We start from the raw sequence: 20,830 nt of genomic DNA, 5'->3' as shown, positions 1-20,830 counted from the left end.
CTGTCTTTGCAATTTCTGTAAATTATTTCCAAATAGGAAGTTTGGGGGGGAAATGATTGTCTGGAGACAATGCAAATCTGAACTTTCTTAACAGTCTTTGGTTCATCTTGCCTTGTAGTAGGAAGGCTGCAAAGTCCCCTCCTTGAGAAATCTCCATCTTTACACAGGTGGCTTGCTTGCTGGTGTCATCCTGAAAAGAAGAAAGATGCTGCTGGAATAAGCTCGGCCTGACGACGGCGGCGCAGGCGGTAGGTAGGTTAGGCCCTGTGTGGTTCCCAATTCCCAACAGCGAACGGAAATCCTTTCAAAGCTCTAGTCATGAAAAGATGCCTTTTTTTTTTTTTGAAGATTTTATTGGGGAATTGGGGGAGAGGAACAGAATGGGGAATCGGGGAAGACAAGTTACTGTCCTTTTGCTCTTCAGTCTAGTTGTGGAGGACGTTGCTTCACTGGCCCATGTTGGTATTATGCTCATTGTGCTCTTCCCGAGTGAGGCAAATCGGTCCCTGGGCCATTGGACGGCCGTTCATGGCAGCTCTTGGCAGCTCACGCTGGCTGCCAGCCACTCACGGTGGCTTATGGCAGCCCACTGCAGTTTCACTGCAGCCTACGCTGCCACCGGCTACTCACAGCAGCCCCACTCCAGGTTGAGTTGTTGTTCACCATATTAGCTGTAGAGGGCGCAGCATCACTGGCCCTCATGTGGGATCCGAACCGAGGCCCCTGCTTCTCAGAGCTGGCGTCTCAGCTGGCCACTCAGCCAGCCCTAAAAGATGCCTTTTTGTGGATATGTTTTTATTCCTCTTGGGTAAATACCTAGGAATAGAATCGATGAGTGATCAATTGAACTTTATAAAGAACTACCCATTTTTTGAAGTGGTTGCACCATTTTACTCTCGTACAGCAAAGTATGAGTTTGTGTTGCTGTGTATCTTGGTATTTGATGCTTCTTTTTCATTTTAAGCACTGTAATAGGTGTGTAATGGTGTCTCATTGTGGTTTTAATTTGCATCTTTCTGTTAACTAATGATATTAGGTACTTTTAAAAATCAGTTATTTGTATATCTTCTTTCGTAAAATAGTGCAATTCTTTTGCCTATTTTTTATTGAGTTGTCTTTTTATTATTGATTTGGAGTTTTTTTATATATACTGGATATACTTTAAAAGATATATACGTTGCAGATATTTTCTCACAGTCTGTGGCTTGCTTTTTCATTTTCTTAACATTGTTATAATACTAATTATTATCGGAAATAATTATAAATTATTACTATTAAGAACTTTATTAACAGATACTTGCATTTTGTTGACTTTTTTGGGGGGGGAAGTGAGCTATAATATTTTATTACAAATTAAAAATGAGGTTCTTAAAAATAACTTGGAGGGCTGATCGAGTGGCTCAGTTGGCTAAGAGCTCGCTCAAGAGTGCAAGCTCTGAGCAACAGGATTGCCGGTTTGATTCCCGGCCCGAGCTGAGCTGCTGCTGAGCTGCCAACAGATGGCAGGATGGCTCAGCTTAAAAAAAAAATCTCAACTTGGCCAGATTTAAAACAATTTTAAAACCTTTAAAGCTGGATTGAGAAAAACCAGGCTTTTTTTTTTTTTTTAGATTTTTTTATTGGGGAATTGGGGGGATGGGAACAGTGCTGGGGAATTGGGGAAAGGGGAACAGACAAGTTGCTGTCGTTTTGTTCTTCAATCTAGTTGTGGAGGACGTTGCTTCACTGGCCCAAGTTGGCACCATCATTGCGCTCTTCTCTGGTGAGGCAGATCAGTCGCCGGCTTCTGGACGGCCGCTCACTGCGGCTGCTGGCCGCTCACGTTGGCTGCTGGCCACACACGGTAGCCCATGGCAATCCACTGCCACAGGGACTGCAGCCCACGCCATCGCCGGCGACTCATGGCAGCCCAGCTCCAGGTTGAGCTGTTGTTCAGCATCTTAGCTGTGGAGGGCAGTGTCACTGGCCCTCATATGTGGGATCCGAACCGGGGCCCTCTGGCATCCCAAGCGAGTTCTTAACCATCGCGCCACTAGGCCGGCCCAAAAACCAGGCTTTTTTAAAAACCCATTTGGTATTACCAAAAAGAGACACCTTTAGGTAAAAAATAAAAACCAGATGCTGCACAGATAATGCCCATAGTTCTGGTTATCTGGAAAACTAAAAAAAGAAGCACTAAAGTCTTCTGCTCCCATCCTTAATTCACTTCATATTGCTGGAATTTCATATTCATTGCCTGTTGGATGACAGACTGGGAGATGGTTCAGGTGGTCAGCCTCAGGGGGTGATGACTTCTCAGCTGAATTCTCACTGCGTCCCTTGGCCATTTTGTGGCTTCGGTTTTCTGTGCTTTTGTGTTGGTAATTGAGTCGTGGGGATTTGGTGTTGAGGTGGGGTCTCATCTCCATGATTTTCCTTCTCTTCCCTGCTGTCCTCTCCAGGCTTGGGCAAAGACGAGAGCCCCCCGGTTTCTGTCTCACTGGTCTACACTGTTCTGCGCCCTGCTTGTCAGCCCCTCCATCTCCTGCAGTATTTGCAGGCAGGGTGCCAGGAACAAGGGATACACGGGTGAATAAGACACGTCCCCTGCCCTCGGGGAACTTACAGCCAGGGGAAGTCACATGAACAAATAAGTATGGAGGGTGGAGAAAACATTGGGATAGAAATTCTGTTCTATATGGGGGTGACAGAAAGGAGGATACATCAGGAAAGTATCTCAGAGAAGGAGATATTGGAGCCGGTCTTGAGGGAGGAGAGAAATTGAAGAAGCATGTATAGTAGGGAGGGAGGGAAGGAGAGCACTCGAGGCGTAGGGGACAGGATGTGAAGCAGCCTGGAACCTTTAGGGACCTCTAAGTTGTGATTAGACATGTTGGTCTGGCGCTCAATTTGGACTGGAGCGTCTTAGGAATTTTATTCTCTTGACAACAGGAGGCATTCAGCATGTACCCTCTAATGGTGGGGGCTCTTTTAATGGACCATTTCAGAGGAGGCTCTCTGACCAGGGAGGTCTCTGTTTGTCAGGATTCTGGGACAGCTGTCATCGCCTCCATATTAAAAGTAAACTCGATTTGCTATAGCTTTTGGCCCAGCTATGGGAACTTACCACTTCATTGATGGCTTTGATGAGGTAAAGACCATCCTTATAAAAATAAAACAGTCTAACGATACCTGAAACAGAAAAATAAGTAAGAATGTAAGACAGACAAGTGAGCCAAAAAACAACAGGAATTTTATATGCGACTTTCTGAAGTCATCATCATAAGCTCATGCATCCTTAGGCCACCTCCCTGGCCCCTCCACTGCCCGTGATCACCTTGGTCTCCCTGCCTTCCTCCACCCTGCACTTGAAATGTTCAAATTCTTCTCCCTCCTGAGTCCTCTGCCTACCCTGGCCCTACCCTCTTCTAGAAGCCTCCTGCGAGCGCTTCAGCCACACGAGTCCACTGCTTGACTTCTAGCCACCTCATACCGCCTCGCATTGTTATCCGTCTGTTTCCTAGGGGTGTTTTTTTTATTCTTCTAGTGAGTTCATAGATTTTGTGAGGGACGGGCTCATATCTCACTCTTCTACGTGCCTCATCCCTCAACCCCCGACAAGCTCACTGTGCAGTTAATTTTGTTGATTTCATAAGTAATTCTGTCATTCTCATTCCCATGTAACCAGAGGGCTCCAGTAGAGGGTCATCATCCACCATGACTTCTTACCTTTTTTAGGCGCCTCCCAGACACTCAGAACCAGCCCCTCCACCCATAACAGACCCCGTAAAGGCATCCTGCCCACTGTGGATCAGAGTCTAACTCAACCCTATAAAACTTCATGGGATATCTGCTCCACGACCATGGATGTGCTGGGGAAAACCAAGGCAGTCTCTGTCCTCACATTCACCCCACTGAGTGTCACTCAGACCTGAAACCAACCAGATACAATGCAGTGCCATCCTGCCTTCAGACCCACCTCCTCCAAGTAGCAACGTTCCCACTCCAGGTGTCTCAAGGCTATGCGCTCAGATGGAACCCTTCAGCTCACAGAGCCCGGAAGCCTTATTCTCCTCGAACGGCTACCGAGGAACGGCTTCATGGCTTCATCATTGTCCCCATTACTTCTTTACTTCTCCTGACTTCCCCACCCCATACACACATTCCATCACTTACCAAGCTTTTCTATTACATTATCCTTCTCATTTCTAAAGATTTCTATTTTGAACTCATTTTAGACTTATAGAAAATTTGCAAAAATGGCACAAAGAATTCCCTTACCCCACTTCCCCTAACGTTACCATCTCACATAACCATAGTACACTTCCTCTTTTCACCTGAATGACCCCTGCCTCGGTTCAGACCTGCATAATTTCTGTCCTCAATGAATACAATAGTTCTCCCTGGTTTCGCTGCCTCTCGTTTGGACTTTTCCAAGCTCCTACTATACGCCTCTGCTCAAATGCCAGTCAGGCCCTGTCACTCACCCTCAGAAACAGTGTCCTTCAGGACACTGTCTATAATTCTCTGAACGATAGTCCCCAGGAGGCCCTGGTTTGTCCTCAGGCTGAGGGGAAAAAAGCAAGTGCTGGTGTATGTGAGTGGCAGGTTGGCAGTGTGCCTGCAGGGTATGCACTCTGGGGCCACACTGCCTGGTTTGAATCCTGCCTGTGCCACTTACTTTCCACATTACCTCAAGTAAGTGACTTAACCTCCATGCCAAAACAGGAATATTAATCATACTTACCTCCTAGGGATGCTATGAGGGTTAAGCGGGCCAAATATGTGAAATGTTGGAATGGTGCCTGGTTAGTTACTACAGGGAGACTCTCGGTGTCTGGCCCCGCCCACACCTGGGACAGAGATTAAATTGAACAGCAGTACAGGTACATGTAAACTAGGCTACAAGGAAGATGAAGAACAAGTACCCATCTCATCCACAGGAGCAACAAGTATTTCACTCCCCCAATCTGTGGCCCAGATGGAAGTGACATCAACCTTAAGTTTCTCCCAAACACATATCCGTTTGGCATTGTACAGATTATAGATCGAGAATCCTTTGGCTCCTCCAATAAACACATAGTCTTGGCAAACAGCCATACAATGTGGCATTTTGTTGAGCTGTAAAAACAAAAAACAAAAAAAGGAATGATTTTCAGCTGTCACTGTCTGCACGTAACATAAGCTGACATTTCAAAGAGGGATGTGTGCCCTTCCTAGATAAAATTTCATCCCCAAACGTAGGGCTCACGTAAATATCTCGCTCACGTATCAAGAAAGCCACAGCATTCCACTCAGGGGAAAGGGGCCAGAGAACACAAAGAGGTGGAGAACAAGTGGACAGTCACCACACTAAGCATGACCATGGGTCTTGTGACTAGTGGACAAGTGGCCTCATCCCCTGTACTTTATTCATTTAGAACACGGTGGGAAGAGCTATAGCTGAGGCTCTGGTAGATTCTCAACCATCAAGCAAAAGAGTGATTACTACATTCAGAAAGATTTTGAAATAACAGCTGAATATAAAATCTTTAATTAACCAGAACACCCGTTTCCCCAGGCAATGACTAGATCCATTTTCGTCAACACCAGCCTGCCTATAATCTTTAAAAAATGCAGCTGTCTTACTGGGTGAAGGTCCCCGGCGGGAAGTGCTTCCCTGGCTTAGGGGTTTTCACTTATTAACCCTCACTGAGGAACAGGGAGTCCCCGTCAGCTGCTCCATACCTTGCTTTCCAAAACTGGCAGGTAGATGGTGGGCTGGACCCGGCGGAGCTCAGCTTCCCTCACTGCGGCCCTCTCCTCAATAACCTCCCACGACCTGTCAATCAGAAGGTTCACCAGCTTGTTGATCATCCGGTAAGGCTGAGGCAGGGAGTCCAGCTCCCAATCTGGATCCTTGAAGACATAATCCTCTTCATCGTCCTTTGACCAGTCCTTTTCTGTCGGGGACGGCACCTCCAGCAGCCCCTTTTGTGTAAAAACGGGCAGCCTCTTCTTCTGGGCTCGACCTCCTATGGGGGATGACATCACAGAGGGCAGCACTGGTAACCTCTATGCAACTCTGAAAAGCTGGTAAAGGAGGGAAGCAACGTTACCTTGAGAAAAAGGGCAAGTTATTAGAAAACAGTATATCATCTTCTCTAGCACAGTAGCCTATGGGGACTATTTGTTCTAGAGACTGGCACTCTGCTTATTTATTACAGAATTGTTACCACATCGCTCTTCATATTAGTAAGGACATCAGCAGAGACAGGTATTGACTGTGCACATCTCCCAGGCCAGCCCAAGATGACGTATGCTATGATGGAAAGAAAGGAATCGGCGTTTTTTGTTGCTGTTGTTGTTTTTTATTTTATTGGGGAATTGGGGGAGAGGAACAGTGTCGGGGAATTGGGAAAGGGGACCAGCCAAGTTGTTGTTCTTCAGTCTTCGTTGTGGAGGGCGCCAGTCGCCATCTGTCTTCCCATCGGCAGCTCATGGCCTCTAAGCTCAAGGTGCTGTGTTCAGTTTTAGTTTTGGGTGGGCGTAGCCACCATCCCATGTGGGAGTCGAACGAGCAGCCTTGTTGTTAAGAGTGCACACTCTATCCACTGAGCCATCCAGGCGGCAGCTCAGCTCAAGGTGCCGAGTTCATTCTCAGTTGCACGTGGCCATAGCCCACTATTAAACAGGTGATCTTGTTGTTACACCAGCTGAGCCATCCTGCCACCTGTTGGCAGGTCAGCAACAGCTCCGCTCGGGTGCAGCATCACTGGTCCAAGTGGGAATCAAACCGGGCGGCCCTGTTGCTTAGAGCTCATGCTCTTAAGCCAACTCTTAACCAACTGAGCCACTCTGCCGGCCCCAGGAATCAGCATTCTTGTTGCCTTTCTTCACCTCCAATAAGAGAGTGGCTGTCTTTCTGTTCCAAATAGAATTCACCCATTCTCCTACAACTGTGTCGTCTCCTGGTTCTTCCATCGCTATAAATGGCTGTGCTCATGACTTCTCCCTCTCCTTTCCCTCACCTCCAATTAGAGGGAGTTCAAGCACTTCCAGTTATTGCTGTCTAATTTGTTCCTTTCCCTCGATTCCCACTGATGCCACCCAGGAGTCCTGCAAGCACAATGCCCAGAACTTAGGAGATTTTTCAAGGACCTACAGAAATGTTTATGACTTGAAAAAAAAATTGACTAAAAGAAAAAAACTATTCACAAAATCAAAAGAATTAAATATTTACAAAAATATTTACAACTTATCAGCTTCAGTCTGTGTGTGTGCATAAAGTTTAAGGCTTAAAGAAAAATAATCTGTACTTTATGAAACTCAAACCTCGAAATTATAAAAAGGTGTTCAAAAGTTTCAGTTTAAAACAAGGTATTTAATGTGGAACATGTGGTACATTAAAATTTTTTTTTTAATTTTTCAATGACAGTTGACATGCAATATTATATTAGTTTCAGGTGTACAACATAGTGACTAGACATTTATATAACTTATGAAGTGATTCCCCAAATAAGTCTAGTCCCCACCTGACACCACATGTAGTTATTACAATATTATTGACTGTATTCCCTATGCTGTACTTTACATCCCTGCGACTGTTTTTGTAACTGGCAATTTGTTAATCCCTTCCCCTTTTCCACCCATTCCCTCAACCTCCCTCCCATCTGGCAGCCATCAATTTCTTCTCTGTATCTATGAGTTTCTTTCTATTTGTTAATTTATTTTGTTTTATAGATTCCACATATAAGTGAAATCATATGGTATTTGTCTTTGTCTGATTTATCTCACTTAGCATAATAACCTCTAGGTCCATCCATGTTGTTGCAAATGGCAAGATTTCATTTTTTATGGCCGAGTCATATTCCATTGTACATACTCGTATGTACCACATCTTCTTTAGCCAGTTGTCTATTGATGGACACGTAGGTTGCTTCCCTATCTTGGCCATTGTAAATGATGCTGCAATGAACATAGGGGTGCATCTGTATGGAGTACATTTTAAGATGCTTCATATGTAGTAGAGCAGGGTCTTGCACTGTCAGAGCATCTGGGGGCCATGGAAGTTTTATAAACATCCTGCTGCCATCATCTTTTCTCACCCTTTAGAGTACATTTGCAATGTTTCCAGTGCACGAGTGAGAGCAGACTAGCTGAACCTGAGTCAGAGGGCAAAGAACCACCTGAAAAAGTGGGAACAGTAATTGAGCTCACATAAGGCCAGGAATAATGCCTGTTTTCAACAGCCAGAATGGAAAAGCTCACAATTCATAAATACTGGACAGAGTACCCGGAAGAGTTTTGCCAATTAGTGGGGAAAATTAGCCCTAGAATAAACGCTGCTCTGGTATCACCCATCAAATCTCAGAAGTTAGACGATCAAACTAAGTAACTTAACTGCATGCCACAGCAAAGCTCAAGAATATTTATAAAATTCAAACATATCCAGCACCCAGTGAAATAAAATTCACAGTGTCTGGGATCTAATAAAAAAAATTACCCGGCACGCAGAACGGCAAGAAAATACAAGCCACTATACACAGAAAAATCAGTCAATTGAAGCTTACTCATCACCAAACAGATACTAGAATTAGCAGACAAAACAGTTATAAGTATGTATATTCCAAATGTTCAAAAACCCCAAAGAAATGCTGAATATGTTAAGTATGAGATACAGAAGGTTTTTTTTACAGATTTTTATTGGGGAACTGGGAGGATGGGAATAGCGCTGGGGAAGTGGGGGAAGGGGAACAGACAAGTTGCTGTTGTTTTGTTCTTCAGTCTAGTTGTGGAGGATGTTGCTTCACTGGCCCAAGTTGGCACCATCATTGCACTCTTCCAGGCTGAGGCAGATCAGTCACCGGCTTCTGGACGGCTGCTCACTGCGGCTGCTGGCCGCTCACACTGGCTGCTGGCCACACACGGTAGCCCATGACAACCCACTGCAGTAGTGGCTGCAGCCTACACCATCGCTGGCGACTCACGGCAGCCCAGCTCCAGGTTGAGCCATTGTTCAGCATCTTAGCTGTAGAGGGCAGTGTCACTGGCCCTCATATGTGGGATCCGAACCGGGGTCCTCTGGTGTCCCAAGCTAGTTCTTAACCATTGCGCCACTTGGCCGGCCCCAGAAGATATTTTTTAAAACCCAAATTGAACTGTAAGTCTGAGATGAAAAATACACTGGATTAGACTCATAACAAAGTTTCAGAGCAAAACAAATTAGATGGGTAGAAGAAAAGATGAGTGAATTTGAAGACACAGCAGTAGAAACAACATGGAACAAAGAGAGAAAAATAACTGGGGGAAAAATGGAGAGAGTGAGGTGTGGGATAACTTGAAGTAGCCTGATATAAGTGTGATTGAAAACTCCCAGCCACTCATAGCCCGTATTCAGTGGGAATACAGATAGCACAGTCACTGTGCAAAACAGTTCGGCAGTTTCTCCAAAAGTTGAACATCGACTTACCGTATGACTCATCAGTCCCATTCCTACATATTTCCACAAGAAAAATAATAACATGTTTGATATTAAAATCTGTATTTAACTAGGTGTAGCGGATTTACTTATAATTGCCTCAGACTGGAAACAAAACAAATGTACTTCAGTGGGTACATTAACTATGGTACATCCATACAGTGGAATACTAGTCAGCGATAAAAAATGACAGACTACTGATATATACGACATGGATGAAACTCACATGCCCTATGCTGAGTGAAAGAAAGAAGATAGAAAAAGCTACATTCTACATGGTATAATTCAATGCTATTGTAAAAAAGGCAGACTTATGGGTACAGAAAACAGAGGGTATAAATCTGTGTTTGGAAGCACCCTGCACTCATCTCTGTCATCTAACACATCACTGTGTTATCCTTATCTACTTGTGTCCCTCATGAACCTCTTACCTGAGGCCCAGAGCCTCGCACAGTGGTGGGTACATGACCAGCAGTCAACAAATTCTTATTTTCTTACAGTATGGCCCCGCCCTGGGACATGAACTTAAAGAGTCCTTCTGGCTCCCTTCCAGGCACTTCCCTCTGCAAAGGATGAATAATTGTAGAGCCAAGATGATACACCACCCCAAAGTCTAGATGCCCCCTTCCGGAGTCTAGACCATGTTTAGGGTACCTGTGTACGCTGAAATTTACCGCCCAAATGAGGTCAGGGCCTGCAAGAACTTCTTTCCCAGCTTTCTCCCGAGGGCAGACCCAGCTGCTAATGTGTATCCTTAGACATGAGAGGTGGCTGAGGCACAGCTGTTGCAGGAGTGCGGGCAGAACTTGGGTGTGGCTTGGAGGATCCACACACCGTAGCAAGGCCCCTCTCAGTGATGGAGGTGGGAGCCAGAAATGGGAACAGTAGTGGGGTGGGGAAGGACTGGAGGCCAGCTCGCTCCATGATACCATATTCCAGATGTGTTTCCAGGTATTCCAAAGGGCCCCAGAATTCTGAATATGAAACTGGACTTCTAGATCATTACGAAAATATATTTATCAAGGTAGGAGAACAGAACGTATAGTATTTAACAATTTGTCACTTTGATGTAAAACTTTTAAATATTTAAACGTGGTATTTGGGCTTCCATTTTGTACTCCTACTCCAGTGCTAAAAAATGTTAGGGGCAGGCCCGAACAAGGGAATAAAGACTACAAAAACAGGCGACCTTGCTTTGTAATTATAGGGGATACGTTTTATAAAATCAAGCCCCACAGAAGGAGGTTGCCGTGGTGCCATGTCATTGTAATCAACTGTTGCCCTCAGTTTGTTCATGGTGCCCCTTTTAGGATTTCCTTAAGTGGCAATCTTCATTCAATGTTCAATAGTCCTAATAGAAAATTCCCTCACTGTTCCTGGTTCTCACGCTAGAAATACATTCCACGCATTGGCTTATCTCTGCTCTAACCACATCCTTCCCCAGACTTGGAGCTGGTGTTGCTAGAGGGACACAGAGGCACAGATCCGGGGGATGATTAGGCCCCGCAGGCCCCCAGCAAAATCTCAGGGCAACCTCCATTGGGGGTTCCACCAGGGGAGCCCAGGGGCTGCGGGGTGGCGCGGGGCGCCCCGGGAACGCCTGAGGCTGGGGAGCCGGGCACTCCCACAACCCCCTCTGAGTGACCCTGGATGTAAAGGGGAGTCCCAGGGCAAGTGGGGGGGCCGATGCCCCGCAGAGTGGAAGCAGAGGTTTCACTCACCTGGGCCAGCGGCTTGGTGTCGCCTTAGTAACCACAACTTCCGGCCCTCGCCGGAAGCCGCCGAGGAGCTCTTCCCAGAGGGCGGCGCCCCCAGGGGGCGGGCACACTCACCCGGCGGCTCACCCTCGGGCCGGGACCCGACGGCGCCGCTGAGGTCGCCCTTCCGAGCCCGGTGCGACCCTTGGCCTTGGGCTGGACGCCATGGACGCCTTCGCCCGCTTCACCAACCAGACCCAGGGCCGGGACCGGCTCTTCAGGTGAGTCGGGTGCCAGCGGCCTCCGACCCGCACCCGGGTCCTGGGTGTCCCCACCCCGAGAAGGAGGGGGCAGCCCAGTGGACGGAAGCAGGGAGGAGGCTCCCGGCTCCCGGCTCCCGGAGGGATTTTGGTGCGCGCTCCCCTCCCCCTGAATTCAGTGGGGCTGGGCGGAGAGACAGCGTCTCCCAACCTGCTTCTCCGTTCAGTGTGCTTCCGAGGAATTCATTTTGAAAAGAAAGTTTGGGTTGGCATTTGTGGCTTCCAATCGCCCACGGTGTGCTTATGGAGAAACAGAAGTTTTAGTTATCTCCTTTATCTTCCTTTATTGTTCGGCCTCCCTCAGTGAGATCCACCGCATGAGTTTTGTGAACTAGAACACAAAACGCCGCATGGGGAGCCTCAGAAAGAACGAACAGCTTGAGCGAGAATATTAGAGAGATTTGGATTTAACACTCATTAGTTCCTGATGCTTTTCAGAAAAGAAATTTGGTTGATTTCTTGCGCAAGCATAAAAAAGATTAGTTACAGTTTTCGTTGAACAGCTCTGCCCTGCTCTCCTGGGTGTGTGTTCAAGCGCTCATACAGACAGAGTGATAAGAAAAGCCCCAGCAATGAGACTTTGGAAAGCTGACTTTATGCCAGATGCTGTTCTCAGTAGGTCACAACTCTTTTTTCTTTTTTTTTTTTTAAGATTTTTATTGGGGAATTGGGGGATGGGAACAGACAAGTTGCTGTCCTTTTGTTCTTCAGTCTAGTTGTGGAGGACGTTGCTTAACTGGCCCAGGTTGGCACCATCATTGCGCTCTTCCCAGCCAAGGCAGATCAGTCGCTGGCTTCTGGACGGCCGCTCTCAGCGGCTGCTGGCTGCTCGCTACACACGGTAGCCCATGGCAACCCACCTGTCGTCTGCAGCGAATCGCGGCAGCCCAGCTCCAGGTCGCGCTGTTGTTCAGCGTCTTAGCTGTAGAGAGCAGTGTCACTGGCCCTCATATGTGGGATCCAAACCGGGGCCCTCTGGCGTCCCAAACCAGTTCTTAACCAACACGCCACTCAGCCGGCCCAGTGGGTCACAACTCTTAACTCATTTAACCCCCATCACAATGCTATGAGGTAGATACTTGAAATCATCCCCATTTCGCAGATGCAGAAACGGAAGCAGAGGGTTTCATAGGTGGTCAGTGGCAGAGCTGAGAGATTTACATTTTCACAGTTGACTCCAGTGCCCACCTGTTTAATTACCAAGCCAAACCACCTTTCCAATTAATTTGAAATAATTTGTATATACAAACTTCACTGAAGTAGAAGCCTACAATTCCAGGGGACTGATGTACCCTGCAAGGTTTATCAACGAGGTTGGTTAAGAAAATAATTGTTGGGCTGGCCGAGTGGCACGTTGGTTAAGAACTGGCTTGGGACGCCAGAGGGCCCCGGTTCGGATCCCGCATATGAGGGCCAGTGACACTGCCCTCTACAGCTAAGATGCTGAACAACAGTGCGACCTGGAGCTGAGCTGCCGTGATTCGCCGCAGTGATTCGCTGCAGATGGCAGGTGGGTTGCCATGGGCTACCGGCCCATGTGTAGCCAGCAGCCAGCGTGAGCAGCCAGCAGCCACCGTGAGCTGCTATCCAGAAGCCGGCGACTGATCTGCCTCAGCCAGGAAAAGCACAATGATGGTGCCAACTTGGGCCAGTGAAGCAAGGTCCTCCACAACTAGACTGAAGAACAAAAGGATAGCAAATTGTCTGTTCCCTTTCCCCCAATTTCCCAATAAAAAAATCTTAAAAAACATAAGAAATAAAAAAAATAGTTGTTCAGGATATACTTATTCCGCAAGATCTGAAATCTCTGGTATTAATTTCCCAATTGTCACTGGTGATCTTCACCTTCTGTGAACAAACTGGCACTTATAAAATAAAGCCTTGTTTTGGGACACATTTCTCCTATTAGACCAAATCTGAGAAAGGGTGGTTTGTTGGTGTGAGCAGCGTGAGCCCTCTGGCCAGGAAGCATAATTGAAGGGGTGAGGGGTGTTGGTTGTTTCTTTTTTACTTCATCCCCAATAACAAGGTCACCATTTTGGAAAATGTGCTACATTTTAATGGAGCATGTAGGGGTTCAGAACGAGTCACCCCAAGATGTGCCTCTGTGATATGGGGATTATTTTGAGCTAAAGGCATCCGAGACCCTGTGGCTCAAGGGAAACTTCCACCCTCCCTTAACTGCCTAGAAGAATCTAAATTAGGAGCTATCACCAGAAATAACATTTTGTAGGGCAGGGCAAACTTCTAGTTAGTGAACATCTGCTCTTACCTTCCTGCGAACAACCTTCCTCCCCTCTGAAGCCCCAAGTTGCCGCCTTACTTCATCCTTAGCTCAGAAAGTCATATATACCTCAATTTCCCTTTCTGTCTCTGAACCTCTCATGTCTCTGACTCTCATGGATGTGGGCTTCTCATACATAATGTATGTAATTTGGTCATTTTTCTCTTGTTACTCTGTCTCATGTAGATTTAATTATTAGACCAGCAGAAAGAACATTGAGGGTAGAGGAAACTTTTTTCCCCATAAGAGTAATGTTTATAGCATAAAAGGGATTCAAATGCAGCTACAGGACAGGAGGAAACAGGTACCTACTTTATTACATAGACTGCCAAATGCGTTTAGATGTTCGCTTATGGGATATAAAATTTCTCATGTTGTAGATCTATTAGTAAGGCATTGCTATTTGTAGTCATGACAATAATCCCTTTATTGAATATTTAGTATCATTAAACATATAATGTACTTTATGTTTTTTAATGTAAATATGTATTTTATATAAAACACTAATTAGTTTTGAAAGACCAATATCTATATTTATTTATGTATTGGTGTGTATTTGGTCCTTAGAAAAAAATTAAACAATATTCAAACCGTGGGCTTTTCATTTGGTTCTGGTTTGAGTGTGTCTCCGTTAACTATATGGTAAAAAAGTGCATCGTAGAGATCTGAGAAATCATTGTGCACTGGAGAAAATGAAGATCTTTGCAGACTGAGCATGAGGGAGGTTTTTGTGCCGTGTACCACTCTGGCAGCACCCGCTTCTCTGTGCCGGCAGAAGGCCTTCCGAGGGAGGGACTGCTCTGGATTACCGCCAAGTTCTCTGCCATTACCTTTGTGTTGCATTTCCATCATGCGTTCTACCCTTTGGCCCTGTGGAGTGACTATTGCAGAATTTTGCTGTTGTAAGAAGAGCTGCTTACAATTAGACCTGGTCTTGGAAACCTTGCCTGTAGCAAGGCACGTTTCTCGTTCCCGTACTCCATGAATCAAGTTTTATTTGATTTGTAAATTATTCTCATTTTCTTTTCCATTTCAGAGCCACTCAGTACACATGCATGTTGCTTAGCTATTTGTTAGAGCCTCACGCTGGCAAAGAGAAGGTGGTAATGAAGCTCAAGAAACTGGAGTCCAGTGTGAGCACTGGCCGTAAATGTAAGTAGCCTGGCTCTTGAGGGACAGTGGCCCCTGCTTTGTATCCTCGGGCTCAGTAATTCACAAAATCCTTTCTAGTCAGTCAAGTTGGTCGAGGCAGTCGACCAGGAAGTCTGCCCTCCTGGAACAATAGGCCAACATGTTGACTGTTTGGCTGCCGACCATTCACAAGCACCCTCCTGTGTTCACAGTTGGCGTTCCACCATATTTCTGTTTAATCATGATCCGTGGAACGTAGGTTGTGCTAGTTCACCTTTCGTTCTTAGAATCACAAAATGTTTTGGCCAGCCCTTGACCTGAGCACCTGGCTCCTGGGAGCCCTTTGTATTCTCTAGAAGAACAGAATAGCTGTATCCTGGACCCCCTACCCTTTCCCCTTCTCCTTTTGAGGGATTGCTAGAGGAAATGAACGGATACGTTTTCCTAGACCATTTGTGCTGTGGTTTCATGGTAAAGGCAAAAAAATGAAGCCAGCGTTTTATACTCATTTTAATTCACTTGAAGACTAAATCATATTGGGGAATCCCGTCCTTCTAATAACAGTTAGGTGCCTGACTCCTCGTTGTTTGAGGAGAACCAGATGTTGCTAGATCGGTGAGCAGACTGGAATGTAGAAATCAGAACCTGTTTCACAGAGGCAGAGTCCTGAGCTGTGTGGGAGAACGAAGATCACGTGGTGTAAAGAGTGACATGAGGTTTAGTGCCAAATATAATATGTGGTAGAGGAAAAGAAAAGTGTTTTGGAGGAGGTGGGACTTGAAGTATGGCTAGCGAGAGAAGGAAGGAGGGTGTTTTTAACCCTCTGTCGGGTGCAACTGATCTCACAGATTCATTGCACACAAAGATGCCGCTATGAAACACGTCTTCACTGTACTAAGTCACAAACACGACTGGCAATAGGTTACGGTAGAGGGGGAAGATACGGAAGCTGTGAGTCACGATACTTAAGTTACTTGTTAGATATTTGAAAATTTGTGTCCAATGAATCTGTGAGATATCAGTAGCACCCGACGGAGGGTTAAAGGATGGTTTCCTCTAATGAAGGCTCAGAACTGTTAGGAACAACCATTGTGTTGGAGGATCAGTGAGAAAACTAGTTTGATAGACTTCATTGTCCAGCGAGACGGGAAGGGTAAGGTGAGCTGTTCTGGGTGGCTTTGAAGGCCAAGGTTAGAAGTCCTCAGACTCTTTAGCATGTTGGCGCTCAAAAGCCCTTTAGAGGTCACTAGTCTTTGAAGTTCAGAAAGGACTTACCCAAGGTCGCTCAGTTAGTGCAAGAGCCAGAACTGGAACCCAGGAATATTCCTTACATACTCTATGTTGTGTTATTTTTGATAAAATAATACTAGACAGTCTTCTGAGATTATAAGTTTCCTGAGGGTAGGTGCTTCGGAGCTTTTGCTGAGTCTAAGATATTAGGCCTTTAAGGAAAGTACTTCTTTTTGTATCCTCCATAATGTTTAGGACTGTATAGCTCACTCTGAGTAGTTGCTCAAAAAAATATTTCATTGATACATACCAGATTAATTGAATTACATGCTCAGATAAGGACATGCCTTGCAATGGTTGATTTAATTCAACTAGGAGTCACGTATGACAATATTATTAGTTGTCTTAGCCACTAAATCCTACCATCTTTACTTTGTCTTCTTGACGGTAGGGAGGCAAAGGGGGTTTGGACCAGAGATGGCAAATTGATAATGGTGTTTTCTAAGAATCGATCTTCTGTCTGGGAAGTAAATAAAATGTAAGGCATCAGAGTCTCCAGAAGAATGTCACACCTGGAGCTCATGCAATCAGAGTACCGTCCCCCTAAAGAAGTGTGGCTGGTAATATTCAAACGTGACAATCCACGCTTGTGATTGACCTTGCCTGAAGTGTGTTGTAAGGCAGTGTGAAGTACTCACTGGGATGGAGGCGATGCATTTAAAGAGCTACTATTGGGGTAACCAGTTAGCTGGTTAGTTAGTTGGTTAGTGTGCTGCTAACACCAAGGTTGCCGGTTCAATTCCCGCATGGGTCACTGTGAGCTGCGCCCTCCTTAACAAAAAAAAAAACTCACTGTCTTTCGTGTCGCCAGGATCATTTTAGGTGTTCTTAATGTCCTGTACAGTCCTCCTTTCCTGAGCCAAGACTGAGCCTCAGATGACAGTCCGTGGTTAAAAAACCAGTGCTGGCCTCTCACCCTGATGCGGGGACCCTGGCTTCCTATTGCGTGCTAGTTAAATAACCGTTCCCTGTTGTGGGTTCTCCTTGCAGGGTTCAGACTAGGCAATGTGGTCCATGCTGTGCAGGCCACTGAGCAGAGCTTGCACGCCACGGACCTGGTGCCCCGCGTATGCCTGACACTCGCCAACCTGAACCGTGTGCTGTATTTCATCTGTGACACCGTCCTCTGGGTGAGGAGTGTAGGGCTGGCCTCTGGCATTAACAAAGAGAAATGGCGAACGTGGGCCGCACGCTATTACTGCTATTCTCTCCTGCTGAGCCTGGTCAGGGATCTGTATGAAATCTCTCTGCAGATGGAGCAGGTTGCACACGACAGGGCAAAGAGGAAGAAGTCACCATCCCAGGAGCTTCTTGAGGAAACAGAATGGCTCCAGTCCTTTCTCCTCCTCTTGTTCCGATCTCTGAGGAAGCACCCTCCCTTGTTCCTGGACACGGTGAAGAACTTGTGTGATATCCTGAACCCTCTGCACCAGTTGGGGATCTATAAGTCCAATCCTGGTGTCATTGGACTTGGAGGTCTTGTGTCCTCTATCGTAGGCATCATCACTGTGGCGTGTCCTCACATGAAACTGAATACCCACTGAGGTGGTTTCAGGTTGAAAACTTGTACCTTTTAGTGGAATGGACTTTTGCATTAGTCACAGACCGTGTTACAACCTGCTTAAAGACTTGTTCACGAGAACATTTAGTGGCCCGTGACGTGAGCAGAAGTCGGTCCGAGAATGGAGAAGGAGAGAGCATGAAGATTATATATGTTTTTAGAGTACTGGAGTGACTTCTGAATTTCTGAGTATTTTCCCCTCGTCTAACATTTACTGAGCATCTCTTACGCGCATAGTAGGAGCTTAATTTTTGCTGAATGAATAAAAATTGAAAGAAAACAATTGAAAAAGGCCCAAACTGACCATTGAACACTAATATACAGTAACCTTTGGGCTGCGGTCCTCACTCTTTTGCAGACCACAGCAGGTCTGACGCACAGCCCCCTCTCTGCTCTAGTAGAGGCCCCTTCTTCCTCTGCTCAGTTACCCGCCCCCTTCTTCCACAGATGCCAGTGCCAGGATGGAGGGGAGCTGGGCTTACAGCCTCGGAAATTGCCCATGTTTACATCACTGCACTCCGGTCCTTGTCCAGAAGTGGAATCAGAAACGCATCAGGCACCTCCATGGCATAAACTGTGTCTTTAGGTAGTGCAGTGAAGAAGCAAACATCGGAAACAGAGAGAAAGAACTTGAGGTAAAAATAAATGTGGAAGGTCACAACGGGTATCTGGAGGTAGCCTGTGTCAGATGAGGAAACTGAGGTTTAAAAAAACAGAACCTCACTCCTCTGATTCTCAGTCCAGCATTTTTTCCATGCTATTTCACTGCCTCCCGGATGGAGTGGCAAGGGGAAACTCCAGGGTCCTGTGCAGAAAGCCTCTGGGAGAACATCTGTTGGTCAGTGGTTTTATCATTTATTCTACAAAAGCTAAAACTATGTATAGACTTAACTCGATTGTTTTATTTCAAGCCATATTGCAGTTTGGGCTCTTCTAAATTAATTTTCATCAGTTTATGCAATTAAGAAGTTTCACAAATACTCTGATTCTAGGAGGGTTGCAATTTTCTGTGATAAGTCAGACTTCCTGTGTGTCGGCGGTCGGGCAGGTGGGACGAGCAGTAGGGGCCAGTGAAGAGGACATTTGAATATTGAGTCAGGGCCATGTGCTCACATTCCCACTCCCCGTCTTGGGTGTTGCCTTCTTATTTGGGATTACAGATCTAATTTGACGGAAGTAGGGTAGAAAAATAGGTGGCCGGTGGCAGCCCTATCATGAAAGCTATCTTGTCTATCTGAGTGGAAATATGAAAAGAGATGTGCACCAAATAAATTTCCCATAAATGTGACTGAGCTCCTTAAAAAGTAGACTCAGGTCCTCGGCTTTCTGTTTTTAAAGTGATCAATCAAGATACAGGATTTGAGCAAGAACATTTTGGGAATTTTAAGAGAAATGAAAGCTGCTGGATCAGGGTAAATAAGTTTAATTTTACTCTGTCCAGGTCCTCTACTGTAATAGATTAATTGTGTGTAATTAAATTTCTAAACAAAGTTGACTCATGTGTCTGTGAACGTGTTCTGGGAATGGAGAAGAGCTCAAAGGAAGATCTAGAGACGGTCTTCGTCGGAGTCTGCACGGCCGGTAGGTAGAGGGAGCTGGTGAAACGAGTGCTCGCCTGGAAGAACCAAGCTGAGGAGGAGGAGAAAGAAGGATTTATAATTAGAACTTCTGGATTGAAAGAGACCCCTAAGATGATCTCGCCGAGATTGCTCCCCAGGAGAGGGTCCTCTGTTTCAGCCCTGTCAGTGGAGTTTTGGCTTCTACCTGGAGAAGTCAGCCCTGAATCTACAGAGCGGTGTGTGACGGCTGGCTCCATCTGGGTACTTCTGTCCTCTGCAGGTTAGGTTGGGTGGTGGGGAGTTAGGGGAATGTCACCTCTTCGGAATACGTGAAAACCACGGTGCCCCGGTGCCTCTCTCCCTGTGCATCCTGCTCCTTTTTAACTGGCCCTTCCCACCTCTGAGCCTCCACATGCTTGAGGGATTGTAAAAACCAAAGATAGTTCCTAATAGATGCCCAGGCCAGCACATTCGCAACTGAACCTCGTTGCCCAAGAACTTACTTATTCAACCCTGAGTGTCTGAGCGCCATGCCTAGTTATGGGGCCCACTGTGCACATGCGGGGGGCGGGCAGGTAGGGACGAAGAGAACTGTGTCCTTCAGGCTGCTGGAAAATGGACTCTTCCCCAGGGACTGTCCTCAGCCCTTTCACCCCGTTCACTTCTCACCCACATTCGACTCCTAGCTGCAGCGGACAGAGGACCAGCTTTGTCAGCAGAGCTTGCGGGCACAGAGCCCTCTGGCCCACAGCCAATCCTCCAAAGGCTCACACTGCCCTTTGGCCCAGGTTGCTCTCCAGACACAGCCTCGTGGGGAATTTGCCCTGAACCTTGGAGAGAGGCCAGGGGCCACTCGTTCACATAACGTCCATTCCTGTCCGTTACTGTCTCACGTTTTAGAAGTCCAGGTTATATCTGTACGTATTAAATGTACCAGACACTACTTCTTTTGGAGCCGCCCTGCTGCACTCTGCCCTCCCTTTCCTGCTTTATTATATCACAGGTACAGAATGAATTACCAGGGATCTGTCGTAAAGCTCCATTTCTCCCCACCCCCTGCCTCTTTCTCCCACTGCCCCGCAGCACACAACTTAGAACAGTAGATACAACTCTGCCAACAAGGGAAATAAGTTTCGTCCTACAATCCATTTTAATTAAAAGGCCCTTCTTAGGCAATCAGAAAACTCTGGCTTATACCATCGTCCTCCGTCATTTGAAGCCAAGAACTAGAACTCAGGGTCCCGCCTGACGTTGCTAACGGGGGGGGGGGGGGTGTGCAAGGGGAAGTTCCTGCCTGATGCGTTGCTAAGGAATAGGTGCAAGGTGGTAGTTCTTGGGTCGTAGATCAGTAACAGGATCTTGGTCAACACTGTCACTTTCCCAGACTTGACAAAGTCCACCTGGCTCTTCCGCTGCCTCTGGTAGCATCCTAGACCAGGTAGAGTTCAATCAACTTCCTTGAAATCTAGGAATTTGCAGAAGTTGAAATTGTTCCCTCAAAGGCTAGACTGTTTGTCAACCCCAACTTGGCTTCTCTTCTTCCCCGAGA

The 20,830-nt window shown here is 46.4% G+C and overlaps 3 protein-coding genes across 7 annotated transcripts in view; 2 read left to right on the top strand and 1 right to left on the bottom strand.

The window, feature by feature from the left end:
- The window catches only part of WDR93 (WD repeat domain 93), a 36,697-nt gene extending 26,325 nt beyond the window's left edge, over positions 1–10,372 (bottom strand). Inside the window, exons 1-5 of the mRNA XM_019640038.1 lie at positions 9,871–10,372; positions 5,707–6,051; positions 4,908–5,100; positions 3,107–3,171; positions 112–190 (exon numbers count right to left, since the gene is read on the bottom strand). Coding sequence (XP_019495583.1) covers positions 112–190; positions 3,107–3,171; positions 4,908–5,100; positions 5,707–6,009 — 640 coding nt within the window. The 5' untranslated portion in view covers positions 6,010–6,051; positions 9,871–10,372. The remainder of the gene's footprint in view (positions 1–111; positions 191–3,106; positions 3,172–4,907; positions 5,101–5,706; positions 6,052–9,870) is intronic.
- PLIN1 (perilipin 1) overlaps positions 1–20,830 on the top strand; it is a 34,281-nt gene that overhangs the window by 446 nt on the left and 13,005 nt on the right. Inside the window, exon 2 of one of the 2 annotated variants that reach the window (XM_019640028.1) lies at positions 168–252. The gene's annotated coding sequence lies outside the window, so the exon portion shown is untranslated. Of the gene's footprint in view, positions 1–167; positions 253–14,809; positions 14,893–20,830 lie in introns of those variants that run through there. The other variant, XM_019640027.1, reaches the window with a different exon arrangement.
- Positions 192–19,818, top strand: PEX11A (peroxisomal biogenesis factor 11 alpha). Of its 4 annotated transcripts, XM_019640035.1 has the most exons (4): positions 11,238–11,417; positions 14,777–14,892; positions 17,152–17,291; positions 17,415–19,818. In XM_019640035.1, exons 1-4 carry the CDS (start codon positions 11,362–11,364, stop codon positions 17,703–17,705), a joined length of 603 nt encoding a protein of 200 aa, XP_019495580.1. In that variant the 5' UTR covers positions 11,238–11,361; the 3' UTR covers positions 17,706–19,818. The 4 variants fall into 4 exon arrangements, with proteins under 4 accessions (XP_019495579.1, XP_019495580.1, XP_019495578.1 ...); XM_019640034.1 differs by lacking the exon at positions 11,238–11,417 and adding an exon at positions 192–252 and having other exon boundaries at positions 17,152–19,817; XM_019640033.1 differs by having other exon boundaries at positions 11,239–11,417; positions 17,152–19,816.

Source organism: Hipposideros armiger, unplaced genomic scaffold (assembly GCF_001890085.2).
Source record: "Hipposideros armiger isolate ML-2016 unplaced genomic scaffold, ASM189008v1 scaffold_48, whole genome shotgun sequence".
NCBI classification, from domain to species: Eukaryota; Metazoa; Chordata; class Mammalia; order Chiroptera; family Hipposideridae; genus Hipposideros; species Hipposideros armiger.
The sequence above is the reverse complement of the archived record's forward strand: the minus strand, read 5'-3'. Positions and strand labels throughout refer to the sequence as shown.